At 53.2% G+C, this 20,413-nt stretch overlaps 1 protein-coding gene across 1 annotated transcript; it reads left to right on the plus strand.

The window, feature by feature from the left end:
- The first annotated feature begins 1,921 nt into the window (after positions 1–1,921).
- Positions 1,922–19,295, plus strand: PDK2 (pyruvate dehydrogenase kinase 2). The gene is made up of 10 exons (XM_032791506.2): positions 1,922–3,384; positions 6,897–6,968; positions 9,342–9,526; positions 10,290–10,379; positions 10,957–11,034; positions 11,559–11,635; positions 12,193–12,291; positions 12,864–12,971; positions 13,325–13,438; positions 17,679–19,295. Exons 1-10 carry the CDS (start codon positions 3,221–3,223, stop codon positions 17,820–17,822), a joined length of 1,131 nt encoding a protein of 376 aa, XP_032647397.2. The 5' UTR covers positions 1,922–3,220; the 3' UTR covers positions 17,823–19,295.
- Positions 19,296–20,413: the final 1,118 nt, after the last annotated feature.

Here is a 20,413-nt window from a genome sequence, read left to right on the forward strand (position 1 = left end):
GGTACCTACCCCCCCTGGCGGGGGGCGGGCAGGAGGACGACAAACTCTTCCTATTCCCCCACTCCCAAGGAGCAATTCCTGGACTGGAATAAATGCCCCCCTTCCCCCCGCTCCCTCCCTGGTGAAAGACCCCTGGGGAGGCAGGGGAGGGGATCCCTGGGGCAGGTCGGAGGCAGGGCTGCCTTCTCCCTGCCCTGTTGGCAGTGTGTCCTGACTCAGGACATTGCTTTTCCCCTCCCCTTGGGGTCACAGGGCTGGGGGGATCAGGGGCTCCCTGCTGTCCATGTTCACTAACAACCTGCTGGGGCAGGGAGGTAGCAGTGGGGCCGGCTGCCTTTTCTCTTTGTGGAATAGTCCCTCGGTAAATGCCCCTCGGGGACAGAAGGGAGGTAATTGGGGTGGGAGTGGGGAGCAGCTTTCTAGAGCAATTCAGGGATTTTGAAGCGATCCCCTGCTCCCAGGGCTTAGGGGCAATCTGGCTATAGGGCAGTGGCGCTGTGGGGGGCGGTGATGGGGTTGGGGGGAAGGTGAGGTCCGTAATAGTGGCCTGACAAGGGGTCTGAATTCCTGAGGGGCTCAGACAGTGTGACGTGGGCTTAACACCGTGGCTAAGTGGTTTCCTCTTGTGGCTGGGGGGCCGATTTGCTCCTCTGGCTCAGTGGGTCGGGGCTTGGGCTTTTGGTGCCGGAGAGCACTGGTTGTGGCCCCGCGCCATGTGGGGGAGTCATTCCCAAGTCAGGGGGGCTAGGAAAAGGCTAGAAGGACGGTAGGGCTGAGAGTGGGATATGTGGGGGTTGGGAGCAGCAGGCTCCTGTTCTCTGGGGAGTGGAGGACATAGGGGAAACTAGTGGGTAGGGTGGTGCATTAAATCAGTGCAGGGAGAGTAGAGAGCAATTTATTTAGATGCCCCTCTTCCCCTGCCGTAGCAGGAGTTATGGGGGAGGAGAAGGCAGCTACTTTTGTCCCTGGATTACTGCAAGGTTTGCTCTCTGCTCTAGTATGGGGCAGCCAGGGGAGAGGAAGAGAGGCTGGAATATACCCTGTACCTCCGTCCATCCACCCCACACCACGTATGCTGCCCTCCCTTCCCGCTCTGGGGAGTCTGACTCTGATACACCCAAACCCTCCAAGGATCCTCGCCCCCTGGAAAGTCCTCTTTGAAAACAACAGGGTGCTGTCTTTCCTTGGGGTTTGGGATATAGCCCCTCCCTCTCCAGACCACTGCAGGCAGCCGCAGCCCCTCCCTGCTGCTTTCCCAGCCCACTAGCTAGGGCAGCGGGCTCCTGGGTTCTGTTTCTGGCCCTGCTGCTGACTCCCTTCCCGGCTCTGTGCCTTAGTTTCCCCTTCAGTCGCACTGGGGTAGCGAGACTGAGCCACGTCCCTGGGGAGTCTGGGAGAATGGATTCACTGATGTACATGGAGATCTGTGGTCTGAAGGAGATAAGGAAAAGGCGAAGAGGTTTATTGCCGTAAACTATTTGAGATGCACCACAGCATCCCCTTCTCTTTTGGCTGTCCTTAGACATGTGCTGAAAAGGGGACGGTGCCTGCTCATAGCGGATCCAGTGTCCTCTGCCGTGTCCTAGAACCATGTCACCCCTTGCGCTGCACAGCACCCTGCTGACATGCATGCCGCTGTGTGGGTGCATGCGCGAACACCCATGTATGTGTTTTTCTCACCCTTCCGCTAGCCACTTGCCTGGCAATAGCCCATTGCTTTCCGAACAATCTGTGCCGTTGTTTAGATAGAAACTGCCGGGGACGTACGAACGTGCAGTAGCTCAGGTTACATCTGTACATTATGTGTGCGTGTGAGTTAAGCACACACACGTACACACGCTACTGCTCTCTCCAGAACTGTTCCCTTGTTTACCAGCCTCCCACATCTTCTCTTCTCCCTGCAGCTACTTTATAGCCCTGCTGTGATCTTACTCCGATAATCACTTCCTAATTCTTTTCCCTCCTTGAGCATCTTGGCCCGTGTCCCTGTCACCTGGTGGCTTTTGGGTGTGTTTGCTGGTTGGATTCCTTGCAGAACTTGGAGCTGCTGCCAATGAGGCTGTTCGTTTCCTTTCTGCTGGGCAGTGTTGGGAGTTCCCTGTCATTAAGGCTCCTAACATCTGTCTGTCCCTTGGTGGCAGGGCAAACCTCTCCTTAGGCAGCCCGCAATCGTGCTGTGCTGTGCTGTGCTTAGGGACACGTCAGAGCTCAGGAACAGGCAGCGATGCTTCGGAACTGTGTGTGCGCTGAATGCTGCGCCTACCATGTGTGCCAAACTCTGGTCCCTGGGGCTACGAGGACCCAGCGCTGCAATTTCTGTGGTCCCTGGGGACCCCTGTGCTGAATTCTCTATTGCAGGGTTTGATTCCAGAGAGGGAGCCTGAGAAATGGCCCCTGGACCGGGGAAGGCAGCCAGCGTGCAGATTACCCACTCCCAACCTAGGGAGGCAGTGATGAAAAATAACCGTACAGGACTCTTTGGATGCCCTGTGATTTGGAGTGATGTGTACGGATGGAGGGATCTGAGGCACAGAGAGGTTAGGTGACAATGCCTGAGCTCACTCTGTGAATCAGTGGCAGAGCCAGGCAGAGACTCCTGTCTTTTGCTCAAACCACTAGATGACCCCACCTGCCCAGCCTTGTGAGTGCAGGCCTTCAAAGCGAGGGGGTATTCTCCCCATTTCCCAAGTTGGGCAGTAATGGGCTGCAGTCTGGGGTTAGCGTGCGACCTGGCCTCCCTTGTGAGTCTCCTAGGCAGTGTACACTGCTGGAGCTCGGCAGCTGGATGAGGTGACTGGTGGAGGGAGCAGCATGGAGGGGGTAAGCGGCAGGTGAGCAGAGCTGGTGTGTGATTGGAGGTGAAGTGATGGGGACAGCTTTCTTTCCCCTCCCCATCCTGAGAACTGTGCTCAAGACCCTGATGGAGTTCAGCCAATTGCAAGGGAATGTGGCCTAGTGGTTAGATTGGCTAAAGCTGTATTCGGTGGGGATCTGAGGTGTAATATTTATGGATCACATGAGATCTTCTGATGCAGGAGGCTGTGGTGGGGGAAGGGGCCGGAGGAACCAGGTAAATGCTCTGGCTGAGTGCCTGATCCCTGGGACTCCAACGGGTGGTCCAATGTACCCTCTTGGGCTGGTATCGGGGGCAGGATAGGTGGGTGACAGGTTCCTACATCCTCATCATCAGGCTGGGGGTCATTGAGATCTTGCTCTTCTAATGGTGGGGCTTCTATCTCTAGGGTCCAGCAATGCTTGCGAGAAAACCTCCTTCGCCTTCCTTCGCCAGGAGCTGCCCGTCCGGCTGGCCAACATCATGAAGGAGATCAACCTGCTGCCAGACCGGGTCATCAGCACGCCCTCAGTGCAGCTGGTGCAAAGCTGGTGAGTAGGATGAACTGCCAGTCAAGGGGATGGGGGTGGGCAGCATTGCTAATGTGTGTATGTGGGGGGCACAGCACGGCTATCCTGGGCAGGAGCATGGCACTGCTAGCCTGTGTGTGTAGGGAGGCACTGCCAGCCTGTCCATATCCCACTGCACCCACCAACTCTCCTTCTCAGCAAGCCCCTTGCTCACGTGGTCTGGGTTTACATGTAACAGATGCAGGAGAAAAATGAGGATGGCAGCTCAAAGGCCCTGCCAGGAGAGGGGCTTTGGAATGGACATACTGAGTGTGTGGGTGTGAAGTGGCACTAGGGGGAGTCAAATTGCAGTGGTAACTGGGGAGGGCTGGAGGCTGAAACCGTTCATACCCAAGAGATCACATCTAGACTAGGGGCTCGTCTGCACTTGAAATGCTACCGTGGCACAGCTTGTCACTGTCGTGCTTCGGTGTAGGGACTACCTGCGCCAACGGGAGGTTCTCCCATCTGCGTAGGTACTCCGTGTCCCCGACAGGCGGTAGCTAAGCTGATGGAAGAATTCTCCCATCGCCCTAGCGCTGTCTACACTGGGGCTTAGGTCGGCTTAACTACGCTGGCCAGGGGTGGGGCTTTTTCACAACCCTGAGGGATGTAGTTAAGCTGACTCAATTTTCTAGCGTAGACCAAGCCTAGGAAAACAGGTGGTCTGTGCTCGTTAGCTACTGCATTTTGACCTCTAGTGTAGACAGGGCTTAACCCCTCTAAAGAACAGCTAGCTGACAGATCATCCTGAGAAGCGTATCTCCCTAGCCTAGATGTGGGCCAGCAATGGACCCGCTCGTTAAATCGCTGCAGGATCAGCCCAATACATAACAGTTGGGGTTTTTCACTTAACGCTTTGCCCGGCCTGGGGCAGAACCCGTTTGGGTTTAGCGGAGGAGCAGGTTGATTTCCAAACTGCCCTTGGCTTTCTAGGAACTGGGGGAAGTGCTTATTCCCTGTTACTCCAGCTGTTGTGGTGCTCCTGCAAGGTCATGCTGGGTACTGCAGGTTTTGGGGCAGTGACTGTATTTAACCCTTGAAAGCCTGCAGCTCATGCTTGGATTTCTTCTTCCCCCTCGTACCAGTTTGTTGTCATTTCAAAGGCACCAGCTGCTCTGGTCAGGTTCTTATAGGTTTGCACCTCTCTAGGCCAACAGGAGGGAGAAGAAATGGGAAATGTCCCTTTAAGATCCCCCCCCCAGTACCCGGCCCCTGACTACCAGACAGCAGCAGCCTGAACTTTGTCCTACATTGGGGCTTCGGGGATCACGTGACAGCTTGTTTGTGCAGCCAGCTATTTCCTCTCCCCTCCGTGTGCCTGGTTTCTGCCGCATCCGGCAGGGCCAGAGGCTGCCCAGACCAGCTGAATCCCACTCCCCGGGGAGCTCGGGGTGGGGGCAGGAGCCGGAGTTAATAGTAAGCTGGCCCTTGCCTGCAGCTAGGCTGCTCCCTGGAATTTGCCCTCCTGGAAGGTGCATTTCTGCATCAGTGATCACAAGGGGCTGGCCTTTAACCTTTTGCTGCCTGCTCCAGTGGTGGCGGGGGTGGGTTTTAACCCTGTGCTGTTCTTTGACCTCTTTATTATTAATCTGCAAGGTCTGAGCACCCCAGAGGTTTGAGGGGCTGTGAAGTAAAGGGTGGCTGGTGAAGCAGCCACCCGTGATTGTCACCTGTAGGTTGGTGTGTCTTCAGCCCTCCCATCTGTTCCTTCCTCCCCCACTCCATGTCTGTTTAAGCGGCCCCTCCTCAGAGGGGCCAGGGAGGTCCCCTGGCTGCACCCCTCTCCAGCATGGAGCTCTGCGGTCTTTCACGTCTGCTCAGGTGGCTTGACCAGGAGACCCACGGGAGCCCCCCATCGCAACGCCCCTTAGAGCACTCAGTGGGGTTTGCTGTCGAGCAGCTTCTCCCGCCCCCGCCCAAGCGTCCGAACACCAATGCCCTTGCAGCGCACCACAGCTTTGCCAGTGCCCTTCCATCCTGCCTCAGTGGCTCCGCTGATGCCCTGGGCTCCCCACGTGTGTCCATGCACCTTAGTCCTTCCTTGCAGCCCCCCTTGCTAGTCTAGCCCTAACCTCCCCACGCCCCGTTCTGTCAACATGTTTGAGTGCTCCAGTGATATCCAGACTGCTCCAGTACCCTGACCTTCCCACATCCCTTCCGTTCCAGACCAGCCAGGGCCCTCCTGCTACTCCACTCCTTGTTCTCTGGTGTAAGACCTGCACCATGCTGCGCTGCATGGTAGCTCAGGTGATGGGGCCCAAACAAGCACTCTCCTTCCAGCTCTCATCCCCTTGGGACTGGTGGCGGGATCTCCCCCATCACCTCTGGCGGTGAACTGCTCCTGCACTCATCCTCGTGCACCCTTGGGATCCCGTGAGCAAAACTTTCTGATCTTACAGGACCGGGGCCTTTGCAGCTGCTGCCCTGTAACCTAAATCCCAAGCAGATATAACACAGCCCTGGGAAACCATTCCACCCCCACGCTTACAACCAGCCTGCCTAGGAGTTCGCAGCTGTCATGGTGCCCTCTGGAAGGAGCTGTGTGTCCAGAGGGAAGCTGTGACCCAGGGGAAGGGACGGGCTTCTACCGTGCTGACTGGCTGCTTGCTCGGGGCTTGACTGGCAGACATTCCTGATAAGCTGAGGCCGTGGAGGGCAAGGTGCACGGCATGTCCCAAAGCCTCTGGCAAGGTGCAGGCCTGGGAAGCCATTGGCCCCCGGCTGCTGCTGCTGCTGCTCTGTGTTCCTCCTTCACTGGTTTTACTTCTTATCAGGCAAGGCTCTAGGCTAGGTCCGTCTCTCGTCCCTCTGTGGGAGGAGGGCTGGGTGACTGTGCTCTGGGGAGTGGTAGGCAGTGGGTGGGTGAGCGAGCAGCTCTGCCTAGGTTGGGCTCCCAGAGATGGACCTTGGGAATCTGCAGTAGCAGGCAGGGAGTGCCCTTGATTCAGTTAGCCCAAGCTGCAATAGCTGCAGGTTAAGATCCTGGCAGGTGAAGCTAAGCAGGGTTGGGCTGGGTTGGTGTTTGGATGGGAGACTCTTTCAGGAAGCCCAAGTGCTGTTGGAAGCTGTGGTGGTGGCTCTGTAGGAGGCAGCCTTCCCTGTAATTCAGCACTAAAGCACTGGCTGCTGTGTTGCTGGGTGTGCCAAGCAGCGATCCTGCCTGTTAGAGATCCCTGAGCATTCTCCACTTCCAGCCCTAAACTCTTGTGGGGGTATGTGTGTGGTGTTGCTGCTGTGTCCCACCCCAGAGCTGGCTGTATTTCAGCAGTGGATGAAGCAATTCCTGTGTGTAAAGTGCTGTGCCTAGACTCTGTGGATCCTCTTCCTCCTATGGAGATGGGTAATGGGCATTGCTGTCACACAGTTTCTCTGGGGTGCCTGCCAGTTGAGGGATGGGGATGGGGGCCACTCTGCATTGATCTGTGCTCCCAACCTGTGGCTGTGGAATATAAATGGAGCCTGCATCGCTTTTCCTCTCCACTCCCCCACAGGTATGTTCAGAGCCTGCTGGACATCATGGAGTTCCTGGACAAAGACCCTGAGGACCAAGGCACCCTGGGACAGTAAGTTGAGTGTGGGCTAACTGGGTTTATAGACTAAGCCCTGGAGGGACCCTTTAGTCATCTCGTCTGACCTCCTGTGTCTACAAGCGAAAGGCTTTTCCCCAAACCCTGGATTGAAGCGTATCTTTCAGATATCTAATCTCCGCTTGGCGACTCCCAGTGGCTGGGAGTCCACCACTCTGGTGAGCTGCTCCCATGTTGAATTACCCTCCTGGCTAGCAAACTGCAGCATATTTCAAGGCTGAATTGGATCTAGCCATTGGATCTTGTTATGCTTGTGTCAGCAAGACCAACGCCCCACCTAGCCAATACCTTTCCCATGCGCAGGTGCCTATACACCATGATCCAAGTCACCTCTTCACCTGCTCTTCCATAAACTGAGTGAGGCCTGGTCTACACTGGGGGGGAATCGATCTAAGACATGCAACTTCAGCTACAAGAATAGCGTAGTTGAAGTCGACATATCTTAGATCGACTTAGAATCACTTACTTCGCATCCTCGCGGCGTGGGTTCGATGGCCACCACTTTCCCGTCGACTTTGCTTCTGCCTCTCGCCGAGCTGGAATTCAGCCTTCGACGGGAGAGCGATTGGGGATCGATTTATTGCATCTACACTACACATGATAAATCGATCCCCGATTCGGTAGGCATACCCTAAGTGGAGCTCCTTAAGCCTCTTGCTACCAGGCTTACCTGTAGGGCCTTCCTTGAATTCTCTCCCGGCCATCCACATCCTCCTTTAAGCAGGGAGACCAGAAATGGACGCAGTATTCTAGTAGCAGTCTTACCAGTGCTGTGCACTTGTCTATTTCTGCTTGAATTCCCCCTTTTTACACATCCCAGCATCACATTACGCCTCTTAGCAACAGCATGACCCTGAAGTCCTCCTGTGAGCTCATGCTTCCCAAGACCTAGTCTCTCCTCCTTTAGGTGTAATCTGCTTTCTTTCATCCCAGAGGAATAAACATCCATTTGAGTGGATTAATTTGTGACCATTTGACCAGGTGACTACCTGTCCTCCTCATTATCTGTTACCCCACACGGTTTTGTGTCATCTTGCAAACCTAATCAGCAAAAATTTTATACGACTTTTAGTGATCATCCAGAAGATATCAAATAGCTGCAGACCGAGAACCAGTCCCTGGGGTACCCTGTGAGAAACAGCCCCACTCAGTGATATCTCCCCAGTAACAGCAACACTGTCATTAAGCTGGTTCTTAATCCATCTAATGAGCGCTTTGTTAATGCCGTAAAATACAGGGTTTTTAAAATCAGAATGTCATCTGGTACTAAGTTAAGGACCTTGGAGTAATCTAAGGATACTATGTGCAGTCACCTTGATCAGCCAGCCCTGTAATCTTGTCAAAAAAATAGATAACAGGTTTGTTTGGGAAGACCTGGCTTCCATTAAGCCCTGCTGACTGGCTTTGGTTGTGTTGTTTGTCTCTAATTCTTTGCTAGAACAGTTAATCGGAGACTCTGTTATTTATCTGGGAGTCACATCAGCCTATCGGATCTATAGTTCGCTGGGTTATCCCTTTGCCCCTTTTTAAATATTGGGACTGCGGTGGCAGGCCTCCAGTTTGGAATTTCTCTTGTTTTCCCAGATCGGTTAAAAATTAACGCTAGTGATTCAGCTGGTTCCTTTAAGGCCCTTGGATGTAAGTTATATGGGCCCTCACATTCTTCCTTTTTCCAAATGGTACATTTTTCTATTCTAGTGCGATGGGTACATCCTCCTGCATCATTCCAGATACACAGCAGGAATCCCTACTGAACATTTTTGCCTTCTCTGTGTTGCTATTTATGATTTTTACCAATGAACCGATACCTGAGCAAGGGTTCCTTTCGTATGGCCGCATTGAACCAGACAGTCATGTTTTCCTGCTTCCCCAGCCCCGGCTCCCAGATCCTGGCTGGGACCTCCACTTGGGCTGGGGTTGGGCTTGAGTGTCACTGAAATGTTATCACAGATCTCAGCTCCCTCCGGGCCAGACACCCCCCCCCCCCCCCAAATCCAGAGCTGAAATTCCAGCTCTGGCACTTCAGCCATCTCTAATATTACATGCGTCCTGGAGATCCATGTCGGCTGTGCCGTGGAATCTGCTCTGGGATTTCCCAGGCAGCTGCGCACTGTTGAAAGCCTGCATTAGGGTTAGAGTGGGGGATAGCTCCTTCAGCCACAGGGGAACCTGGACTGGATTGCTGTGCCTTCTTGGAGTGGACTGGGGGTCTTGCTGTCCCCTGCCTCCTTGCTGTAGCCCTCTTGTTCTAGGCTCTGGGAAACAGGCTACATCCTCGCCTCGCTCTATGATGAACTGCTCCTGTCTCACATGGACTAACCCCCCACTTTCCTTTCCTGCTCTTCCCAGGTTCACGGATGCCCTGATCACCATCCGTAACCGGCACAACGACGTGGTTCCGACCATGGCGCAGGGGGTGATAGAGTACAAGGAGGCCTACGGGGACGACCCCGTGTCCAACCAGAACATCCAGTACTTCCTGGACCGCTTCTACCTGAGCCGCATCTCCATCCGCATGCTGATCAACCAGCACAGTGAGTGGCAACCGCCCAGCCAAGCCTGCTGTCTCCCATGGAGGGGAAAGGCGAGAGGAGGGGATCAAGTGGGGGGTGGGCTGCAGAGGAGAGGTGGAATGAGGCAGGGATCAGATGCTGCGGTGATGGGCAGAGTATTGAAAATGTACATCCAGTGTCTCTCAACCTTCCCAGAGGACTGGACCCCTTTCAGGCATCTGATTTGTCTTGCATATCCCAAGTTTCACCTCCCTTAAAAACTACTGGCTTACAAAATCAGACCTAAATACACAAGAGTGTCACTGGAGACTATTACTGACAAATTGCCGACTTTCTCCTTTTGACCTTATAATTATAAAATAAATCCACTGGAATATTAATATTGTCCTTACATATAGAGCAGTATAAACAGGTCACTGTGTGAATGAAACTGTAGTTTGTACTGACTTTGCAAGTGCTTTTTATGTAGCCTGTTGTAAAACTAAACAAATATTTAGCTGAGTTGATGTGCCTCCCAGAAGACCTATGGGCTAGACTAGAGGGAATCAGGGACTAGACTCTATAAGCAGGGAGATTCCAGTAGGGGACTGGGACGGAGGGGTGAAATTTGTGGGTGGGTGGGGAGTACTGGGACAGAGTGACAGAGTAGGAGAGATGGAAACTGACATGCAAGCTCTTGATCCTTCTGGGTTCCCCCTTGGACTCGTATGTTTCAATCTGTGCTGAGGTCCTTCCTCCTCCTCCTCCCCTTGTCTCTCCTTCCCCTCCCTCTCTTTCCGTGCAGGCCTGCTCTTTGATGGCAGCACCAACCCAGCTCACCCCAAGCACATTGGCAGCATCGACCCCCACTGTGACGTGTCCGAGGTTGTGAGAGGTCTGTGCCCCATAATGGCGGAGAGGCAACATCCCCACAAAAGGGTGGTGGGCCCTGCGTGGTGGAGCGCAGCAGGCTAAAGGGTTGTACTGGGGTCTCGGTGGGGACACCGGCTGGCTCTGGAGATCAGCAGGGGGATCCGGTTCTGATCCGTGCCAGGCCAGCGGGGGCTGAAGGCTGTTTGTTTGGAAGCCTCTCGGTGTGACGAGTTTGGTGGCTCTCAGCCTAGGTGTCAGTGGACAAGCAGTCACATGCCAAATGTCAGACTGCCCCTGAGGATACCCCAGAGATGCCAAGCACTGGTGGGCCACAGTGACTGAACTTCCCTTGTCCCTAAAAGGGGGTCCCTGTCAGGCAGGGGACATGGGCACAGGGCAGCCCGGGGGAAGTTCACTCAGCTGATACCCAGCTTGTCCTTGTTGTGGGAGCAAATATCCTGCTCCAGCGCAGTCCATGCTGAAATTCCTTGTCTCCTGTCCCCTCTCTCAGTCCTGAGCCTGTCCCAAGGGGAAGCAGGCTCTGAGCACTGCTGTCTTGGGTAGAATCTGTGCCGATCCTACATCTTCCTGTTCTCCAGATGCCTACAACATGGCCAAGCTGCTGTGCGACCAGTATTACATGACCTCGCCTGATCTGGAGATCCAGGAGGTCAGCGGTGAGTCTAGAGGGACCCGCTGCCCCTGGGGACAGGGGTGGGTGGGGATGCTCGTGAGGTGGCACTTGAGTCTAGTGGGAAGGTGAGTTGCTTGTTGGGTGCAGGGGTTGGTAGGGAGCAGCTGAGGATGAGGAGCTTTCTAAGGAAGCTGTCACAAGGTGGCTGGCCCTTTAGGGGGAGCAGGGCCCAGCCGGGCCTGAGAGTGATCAGCTACCACCCTGTTGAGACTGCTGAAATGGCTCAGCTGAGAAAGGGAGCTGCAGAAAGCAAGGTGGCCCCCGTGGTTGGCCGTATAGCAGGGGGAGAGAAGCAGAGGAAAGGCCTCTGGGCCATTGCTGCCCGCTTTGCACAGCGGGTAGCTTTGCATGTGTTACTCTGAGAGTTCAGTATCTGAAGAACGAAACTGCACCCTGAAAGGCGGGCCTGAGCCATCCTTGGGCATCAGTCCTTCCTGAGCTAGGGGAGTCAGGCCAGCAGCTTACAGGAGCATTTCCCTTACAGCCACTGTGTTCTTTCCCTTGTAGCCAACAATTCCAAGCAGCCGATCCGCATTGTCTATGTCCCGTCTCACCTCTACCACATGCTCTTTGAGCTCTTCAAGGTAAGGCTTCTGTCTCTATCGTCCTTCGCCTGTAGCACTTCTTGCTCTGCAAGGAGGTGACAAAGCTGGAGAGAACCATGGTAGAACTTGGCATCCTGTCTGCTTGACCCACCGATGGTTCCTTATAGTAGGCACTGGAGTTTTGAGCTCCCGCCTGTGGCGGTGGGTGAGGTGGAGGCCAGGGAGTACATGTACGAGGAGAGTAAGTTAAGAGATGGGTAAAGGAGAGCACGTTTTCATCTGCAGTGTTAACCTGTGGAACTCATTTCTGCAGGATTTTTGCCTAAGGAACTAGTTTTAGTAAACATTTTAAAGAAGGAATCGACTCATGGTAAATCCAGGACCACTAGATCTCTGCTTCAGGGCATCTGCAGATGACCGTCTCGGGGTCAGGAAGAAACTTATCTACCTTTACAAATATTGCACAAATAGGTGCCTTGTGGGTGTCTTTATACCTTTCTCAAGCATCAGAGCAGGCAGGAGCCAGGCTAGAGAGGCTGACAGTCTGTCATTACAAAATCCCTGATGACCTGCTTCTTGTCTTTGTTCTGTCGTAGAATGCCATGCGAGCCACCGTGGAGAGTCACGAGTCCAGCCTCCGACTCCCACCCATCAAGGTGATGGTAGCGCTGGGTGAAGAAGATCTTTCTATCAAGGTAGGTGGCCTGGCTGAGGGTCCGATGGATAGAAAGGGACCCTCAGCATCAGGCTAATTCCCCAGGGAGCTCACATTTGTCCTGGGATTACTCTGCAGTGCGGCAGGCAGCCTGAGGGCACATGGGCTAGTGGATAATAGAGGATTGGGCAAGAGGACCCTCCTGAGTTCTGTTTGACTATCTGACTCGCTGTCCCCCTGGGCCTGAGACTTCGGAGAGCATGTGTGTGGGGGCGGTATTTAGCCCACCCACACCCCAAATGCTGTCTAGCTTCCCTTCTCCAGTGCAGCTCATCTCTGCAGCTTCTGGGATGCCCGTAGCCAGCCCTTGCTTCGGAGCCTCCAGCTTGAACTCTGAGGCTATTTTCCCTGCTCCCCCAGCCGCACAGGGGCATTTTCTCAAGTAAGGAGGGCTGGCCAGAGCGCCCTGTCAGGGCCTATTGATGCTTCTTCTATATCAGGCGCTGCTGGGATTTCTCCCTGAGGGTGTAGGGGTGGGGATGGCTAATGCGCCGCTGCTCAGGGCACGTGGGGGGTCGCCAGGGGCTGCTGATGCAATGTCCTGTTGCACAGATGAGCGACCGAGGTGGCGGGGTTCCACTGCGCAAGATCGAGCGTCTCTTCAGCTACATGTATTCCACCGCACCCACCCCCCAGCCCGGCTCGGGCGGGACACCCCTGGTACGTATCGGATCACGTCGGGCCCCCCTGGGTGTCCCTGCTGGTGATTTTGTGGGTGGGTGAGTGGATGGAATTCCCTAAGTCCTCCCAGGTAACCACCCTCCACCTCCAGAGCCGTGTGCAGGGGATTCCAGTGAGCAGCCTGCCCCTATACTGATCTGCGTGGATGGTGTGGTGGTGATGGCGGAGGGCCTTCGTCTGACAGCCAGGCCACCTGGGAATGGGAGGAGGGCTTGAGGGGATTCTTGATGTCTGGGTAGGGTGATGCTGGGGGAACTAGGGTCTGGTGGTCGGGTAGTTCGCAGAGACCTCTGCAACCATAACCACCTGTTGTCTTCTCCCCGCCCCGCTAGGCTGGCTTTGGTTACGGCCTGCCCATTTCCAGACTCTATGCCAAGTATTTCCAAGGGGACCTTCAGCTCTTCTCCATGGAGGGTTTTGGGACAGACGCAGTCATCTACCTGAAGGTGCGTAAATCAGCCCCCACTTCTCTCCTTCTCAAACCCGCTGGGTCAGGCAGCCGCTCCCCGGAGGCCTCTCAGTCCTGTCAGTGGCAGGCACCTTATGTGGAGGGGAGGAGCTAGAAGGAAGGATGTCCCAGTGGTTAGGGGGCCCACCTAGGACGTCGGAGGCCTGCATTCACATTCCCGCTCTCCCGCAAACTCCTTGCGTGACCTTGAGCAAGTCCCTTAGGGCTTGTCTACACAGGAAACTCTTACCGCTTATGCCAGTAGAACTATACTGGTATAATTCCCCGTATGGATGCTCTTATACTGGAATAAGTGTGTCCCCATGGAGAGTTATACCAGTATAACTACATTGGTTTAAATTCAGACCGTGGCTTATTCCAGTAGAACTTTCCCGTGTAGCTAAGTCCTTAATTTCTCTGCGTCTCAGTTCATTGCTGTCTGTAGCACGGGGCCGGCGGCACCGCCCAACCTCGTGTGTGGGCTGTGAAGATGAACAAAAGATTGCGAGGCATGCGGATGCTACCGCAGTGGAGACCAGAGATAAGTGCTAATGCTGGAAGGGTTTGCTGGCGGTTCCCAGCCCCTGGCTTTTCTTCTCCCTTTGTAACAGGGGAGAAAATGATCCCTGCCCCATGTCAGTGACAGGGGGTGGAGTCTCCAGATCTCACAGCCTTGTCCCCATTGATGCTGTCCCTCCTTGGTGAAGCTTACATGGGTCAGTTTCACTCTGTTCCTAGCCACTTCACTCGACACCCCAAAGGCTCAACCTGTCTCTCAGCCCAAGCGTGGCTCCATTCAGGATCGATACCCAAATAAATCAGTGACATAGCCAGGGTGACTCCGGTAGCCAGAGGGCCCGTGGCTATGGGAGCGGGTTCTCGGAATGTCACTTACATGCTGGGTCATGCTGAGAGGTGATGTGTAACTGACAGACTCCTCCTTAGACTCCTTTGTACTCCAGAGCTAGGAGTCTCAGGGCTTGCCTGCATCAGGGATTTTTTGCTCTTAGTGCGTAGCTGTTTTAAGTCACACTGTTACTAAATCATTTAAATCTCAATATTTAAATATTAATAATCATATTAAAATAAATCAGGTTTCAATCGGGTGGAGGCTTTGTAAAAGCTAATTTGAAAACGTGCTATTGCAACTGTGAATTTTAATTTTTTTTATCACAAACTAAATTTTAAACACTATTGATTTTCCTCCAGTGCCACTACAGTTAGGTTATTGTACATGAATTTTACAAAACGGCTATAAACTAAAAAAAATTGAAAATGTAAGACCCTGATCCTGCGAACGCTTAAGCAGATACGTCACTTTACTTAATGCCTAATCTCACTGACTTCAGTGAGATTACAGTCAAGCACATGACTAGGCATTTGCAGCATCCGGGCTAATTTTGTATCTTTAATAAACTTTTATTTTATTGGCATAACATTTTTGAGCGAGACCAGGTGGGTGAGGCTTTATTGGACCAGCTTTTGTCGATGCAAGGTAAGAGTTTCAGAGCTGCACAGACCTCTTCTCGCCTGGGGAAGGAGATCAGAGAGTCTGAGCTAAATACAAGTTGGGACAGATTGTTAAGCGTAAGGGGTTACCCATGCTATAGAAGCCACTTGAAATGAAGTTGTCAGTTAAGGGTTAGGCTGTTACGTGTAAGGGGGTTGAAGCGGGCAGTTAAAGTTTAGCCAGGTAGTAGGGTTGGTGAGTTACTATTTGTCATAATGAGCCATAAAACCCTGTGGAGTCCATGGTTTTGAATGTCTAGCAGAGTTAGGAATTTAAGGTCCCAGGCTCACCTGTTGAAGGTGTAGATTTCCCTTGAGGAAGATGAGTATTGAAAATCAGATCTGGAGTGATCGCTTTGTGAAAAATAAAAAAAAATTAGAGGAGTCCTTGTGGCACCTTTAGAGACTAATAAATTTATTTGGGCATAAGCTTTCGTGGGCTAGAACCCACTTCATCAGATGTATGAAGTAAAAGATACAGGAGCAGGTATAAATACATGAAAGGATGTGCGTTGCTTTACCAAGTGTTAAGTCAGTCTAACGAGATAAATCAACAGCAGGATACCAAGGGAGGAGAAATAACTTTTGAATTGGTAAGACAGTGGCCCATTACAGACGGTTGACAAGAAGGTATGAGTAACAGTAGGGAGAAATTAGTATTGGGGAAATTAAAAGTGCTCGTGGACGGTAGTTTTGTCGTCTTATCACTTTTCTGCATGAGTTCATTCAAGAGCGTAGTGATTTGTCTGGTTTCACCCTCATGGTGGTGATTGGGGCATTTGAAGCACTGCATGAGGAGCCTCACATGTAGCGTGTAGGACCAGGAATCTTGAAAATTGTGTTGGAGGGGATATTGGTCATCGCAGCAATGGAGATATGTCTGCAGATTTTGCATCTGTTGCTCTGGCAGGAGCCGGTGCTGCTTTGAGATGGTGTCTCCTGGTCTGTAGAAAGCTATAACAAACAGCACTGCACAAAATCTGTGTCAGTTCAGAACAAAACTGCTGCGGTGTGAACAGTGCAAAGTTACTTAGACTTTCAATGCAATGCAAATATTCTCAATGACTTCGTTCTACACATGGGCCAACGTTTTCAAAAATAAGGAGGAGCCTATAGTTAGGTGCTTGGGAAAAATCCCAGAGCCAACATAATTCAAGAACACACGTGCCATTGGCCTCAAACACCAATGGTGGCATATGAGCCAGGCTGAAGCATTTCAGCTTTCTTGACTTGTGGGAGTTTGACATATTGGCTGCAAACATAGTCGGGGGTATCTGCTTATCGCTGTTGTGCCAGAGTTTGCAGTTCTCATGGTAAAGATATGGTTGATGCCCTGGTGCTGTCTCTTTCAACACAGATGCATATTTTGTGTGTGAAACTGTGGTAGAACAAAATTCTTCATAAAACCTGAAATTCTGTCAACAATCAGGAAGCTAATTAAGGGAAGAAACATCCACCATTGCTAATTAAAATGGGGAAAAAGTAAAAAACTAGCAACACATACAATAAAAATGATTCATGTTTTTAAAAACTGATCTAGATCATTTAAAGAAACTTGTGTTTTTTATTCACCCAGCTGTAGCTAACCTCAGTATATAGACAGTCCTCATGGCTTCAGTCCTTAGCTGGTGCATGGGAAGGGGATCAGAAGCCCTGCGTTCAGACCGACCCTCATGCAAAAACCCCTGGAGACACGATTAAAATATTCCTTGTGGAGGGAGCTGGTGAGGAGTTAGAAGTAGAGCAGGTTGGAAGTTTTACGACAAAACATAGTGGAATGTTTAGCTGATTCTGTTACAGATTCGACTAAACTTTTATTGAAACAGAGGCAGGCTTCACTGCCTCCTACTCCCCCACCCCGAAAGCTCTAGGGGCCAGGCATTCCCTTGCTGCCTTCAAGAGCTGGGGGGTTGTCAGAGAGACAGAGCCCTCTGGCTCTCCACCCCTCCAGCAGCTGGGCTTGGAAGGCTGTCATCAGTTTCACAGGTGAAATTGACAGGAGCCTTCTGTGAGGTCATCTGGGAAAATTCCCTTCCAGGTGTCCCAAAATGGAATCTCTAAATCCTTCCCTGTGAAAAATGTTACGGACTTGACATTTCATCCAATGCGTGATGAACTTTTTTCAGAAATATGAAAATGCCCATGGAAAAGGGATTCCCTTTCTCAGCCAGCTACAGTTAAAAGCCCTGGGGAAACCAATGCAAGATCTGAGCTGCAGAGACTGCTTCCCCTCTGCCTGCCCCTCTCTGAATGCAAATTGCACACACGCAAATTCCAGCACACACACTTCGTGGCCAGGAAATGGAAACGAAGAATAATAGGGTTTCATTAGCAGAGTCTTTGATATCAAATTCCTGTATTGAGAAGGGAGTGTACTGGTCAGAGCAGGGGCCTGGGAGCCAGGACTCCTGGGTTCCTTGGATGGAAGGCTTCAGAAGAGGGCTGAACATTGCTGATGCCTTGTGTCCGGAAGGATTCCAAAGCACTTCACAGGCTAACAAGTGGCATGAAATCTGCATTGAGTAGGGACCAGGAGGGAATCAGCAGAGGTTGGTCTTGAACTGTTGTCCAGATTCTACCAGACATCTCCTAGGGATTCTTCCTTTTGGCTGGCTGTGTCATTGAGAGGATGCTTGGAGGACATTGGGGTTTGGGGACAGATTCACTCCAGAGAGAGCACTTCTCCTGTCCACTGACATGCAGTTACCTGGCTGCCTTGCGTCCCACAGGCCTTGTCAACAGAGTCCGTGGAGAGGCTGCCCGTGTATAACAAGTCGGCCTGGCGCCACTACCAGACCATCCAGGAGGCAGACGACTGGTGCGTGCCCAGTACGGAACCGAAGAACACCTCCACCTACCGGGTGGTGACCTAGGCCCCCGCGGGTGGCTGGTGGTGCTTGGTGACGGAGATACCAGCGGGCTTGGGGCAGGAGAATCTATCCACATCACAAAAAACCGCATCAGGAGAAGTCGAGTGATGGACTCTTCCTATTGGACCAGTCTGACTAACGCTCCGCCCAGGAGCGTGAATGATTTTCTTTTTATGGTATGTAGCGTGCAGTAGCCCATGTCCACCACTGCCCCCGATCCTCACCCTAGAGAGAGCCGGGCAGGCTCCGGGCATTCCCCGTTGTTGGGGGTTTTACCTATAATCCTTTTATTCACCGTAGATCTGTTCTTAGCATCCGCTTGCCACTGGGACGGGGTGGACAGGAGTCAGGCTGTGGAGACAGTTTTTATGGTTAAGGGAGAAATCAGCCCTCAGGCCGAAGAGTTTCAAATGTGGGGAGAGAGGAGGGGGCAGGTGGGGAAGCCTTGTAGGTTTAGGTGTGGGGTGGATGGGGGCCCTACAGAGAGAGCCAGGAGGGCCATGGGCTCCGACTTGGTCTGTTAGGCCGGGGGAGTTGGGAGCTAGGGCTGGAGCACCAGTGGGGAGTGGGAGAGGGTCCAGCTTGAGCACCAGAACAGCCAGTGGGTCCCTAGTACCATCCCCCAGGTGTGGGGCAAGTCAGATGTGTTGTGAGTGGTGCGGGGGAGGTGCTGGGAGTGAGGGGGCCTCCATGCTCAGGGGTGTGTGGCCCAGAGGGCTGCCGGGAGGTGCCAGGGTTGCTGTTTTCTCAGCTGGGACAGTGGAAGGGCATCAGGGAAAGGGAGGGGGCTGTCCTCAGCCCTACCCTGCTGGGGTGGGGGTGGGGCCAGGCATTAGAACAGCCACCTGGGGCAAGAACAGCTCCCCTTGTTGTCTGGGGGAGGAGATTGCCATGGGGTCCCCCCGAATTCCCAGATGGGATGCAGCAGCCATCTCTCTCTCTCTGTCTCTCTCTCTCGGCTGTGCTTATACACGAGGCATTACGGTGTCTCTTCCCAGCTCAGCGCAGCTGTGCGGATCCGTCAGCACTGGGGTCCCCTTCCCCTACTGCTGTGTGGCGCTGGCTGGATGATGGGGCGGTCTGAGGCGAGCTGCATGAGTTTGCTCTGCAAGGCCAAGACAGGTGCTGCTCTGGTGAGGGTCTGAGGGATTGTAACTTCTTCAGTGTTGTCTGAGGCCTGGGCTCTGGAGGAGCCCTGTTCTCCCTGCCCCCCTCTCCCACCTTCCTGACCCTTTAGCTGTCTCTGTCCTTGCTGGGGAGCTTCCCTCAGCACCGGCTGCTCCCTGTGTCTTCACACCGCTGCCCTGCACGCCCACGTGTGATTGATTTCCATGGCATGGTTTTATGTACTCTGGAAAAGATCTGTGCAGATAGATTTTTATGCTGTGGGCGGAACCCTGTTTCTGCCCAAGACACGGTGAGTTAAGTCATGGCGTTCATCCCATTGTTGATCCGTAAAGATGACATTGACCCAAACCGGCCTGGCGTTGGTGGTGGTCTCTTTGCATTTTGCAGGGGCCTGGCATGCAGCAAACACCCCCCCGCCCCCGGCAGTGGATTTTGCACCCTGCCTTCTGCATGGGCCCAAACCACTTAGTCAGTGGAGTGTTAAAACTGGATCCAATCACCTCTACTGTCAATTAACCCTTTCAAACATCGGTAAGGTAAGTAGTCTTTCATACTGGATGGAGCATTGAGCTGGGCAGCAGGAGCCCTGGGTTCTGTTCGTAAAACTGCCCCTGACCTGCAGGCTGAACTTGGGCAAATCATATTGCTGCCCTGTGCCTCAGTTTCTCTTCTCAGCTTCTCTGTGTCTATTTAACGTGTAAGCTCTTCAGAGTAGGGTCTGGCTTACCATCTATACAGCTCCCAGCACAATGGGACCTCAATGCTGCTGCAGGAAAACCGATTCATAGTAAAACTAAGGACTCTTGGGTCCTCAGCTCGGCCACTGACTTGCTGTGTGACCACGGGTAAGTCACTGCTTTAGTTTACCATCAGTATGATGACACTCGGCTTCCCATAAAGCTTTGAGATCCCCTGGCCAAAGAGACCCTTTTCCTAGCAAGCATGGAACGATATTCCCAAGGGGGCAGTGGATGTCGCTGGCAAAACTGGGCATGGAACCCAGGAGTCCTGCTTCCCAGCGTGGCACGATGCAGGCTGTGGCCGTGTGCTGCTCTCTGCAGAGCAGTGACCTGGCGGTCAGGTTTCTAGTTCTGCTTGGCCATGGGCTCCTAGGCAGGGAGCTGTCTGGCTCTGCAGAGAGCTCCATGGCCTTGTTGATCCTGCTGGGGCACCTCTGCTTCTGGCAACACCCAGCTGAGCCCAACCAGCCGGGTGGGAGGGAACAGAGCTGAGGCCTGGATCCAGCGCAGCAGAGAGCACCTCACACTCGATGTAAAGCTCTGAGGAGCTGACTCTGCATTTCAAACCCTGGAAACCACCTCCCCTGTGCCTTTGAGAGGACTCCTGCCCAGCCCGTGGGAGGCACACCCAGGGGAGCCGGGAGGTGGCTGGGACAGCATGTACTGTGTGAGCAGAGGGCTGGCAAGCTCCGCTCTGTGTCTGCAAACCTAGTGACGCCTGGGCCC

The sequence above is a fragment of the Chelonoidis abingdonii genome, chromosome 21 (assembly GCF_003597395.2).
Source record: "Chelonoidis abingdonii isolate Lonesome George chromosome 21, CheloAbing_2.0, whole genome shotgun sequence".
NCBI lineage: Eukaryota > Metazoa > Chordata > Testudines > Testudinidae > Chelonoidis > Chelonoidis abingdonii.

Bases quoted from the DNA above. Each gene is read 5' to 3' on its own strand.
- PDK2 (XM_032791506.2), top strand. From the start codon at position 3,221: ATGGTGGGGCTTCTATCTCTAGGGTCCAGCAATGCTTGCGAGAAAACC. The intron at 6,969-9,341 runs GTAAGTTGAGTG...TGCTCTTCCCAG, and splicing joins GACCAAGGCACCCTGGGACA to GTTCACGGATGCCCTGATCA. The intron at 11,636-12,192 runs GTAAGGCTTCTG...GTTCTGTCGTAG, and splicing joins TGCTCTTTGAGCTCTTCAAG to AATGCCATGCGAGCCACCGT.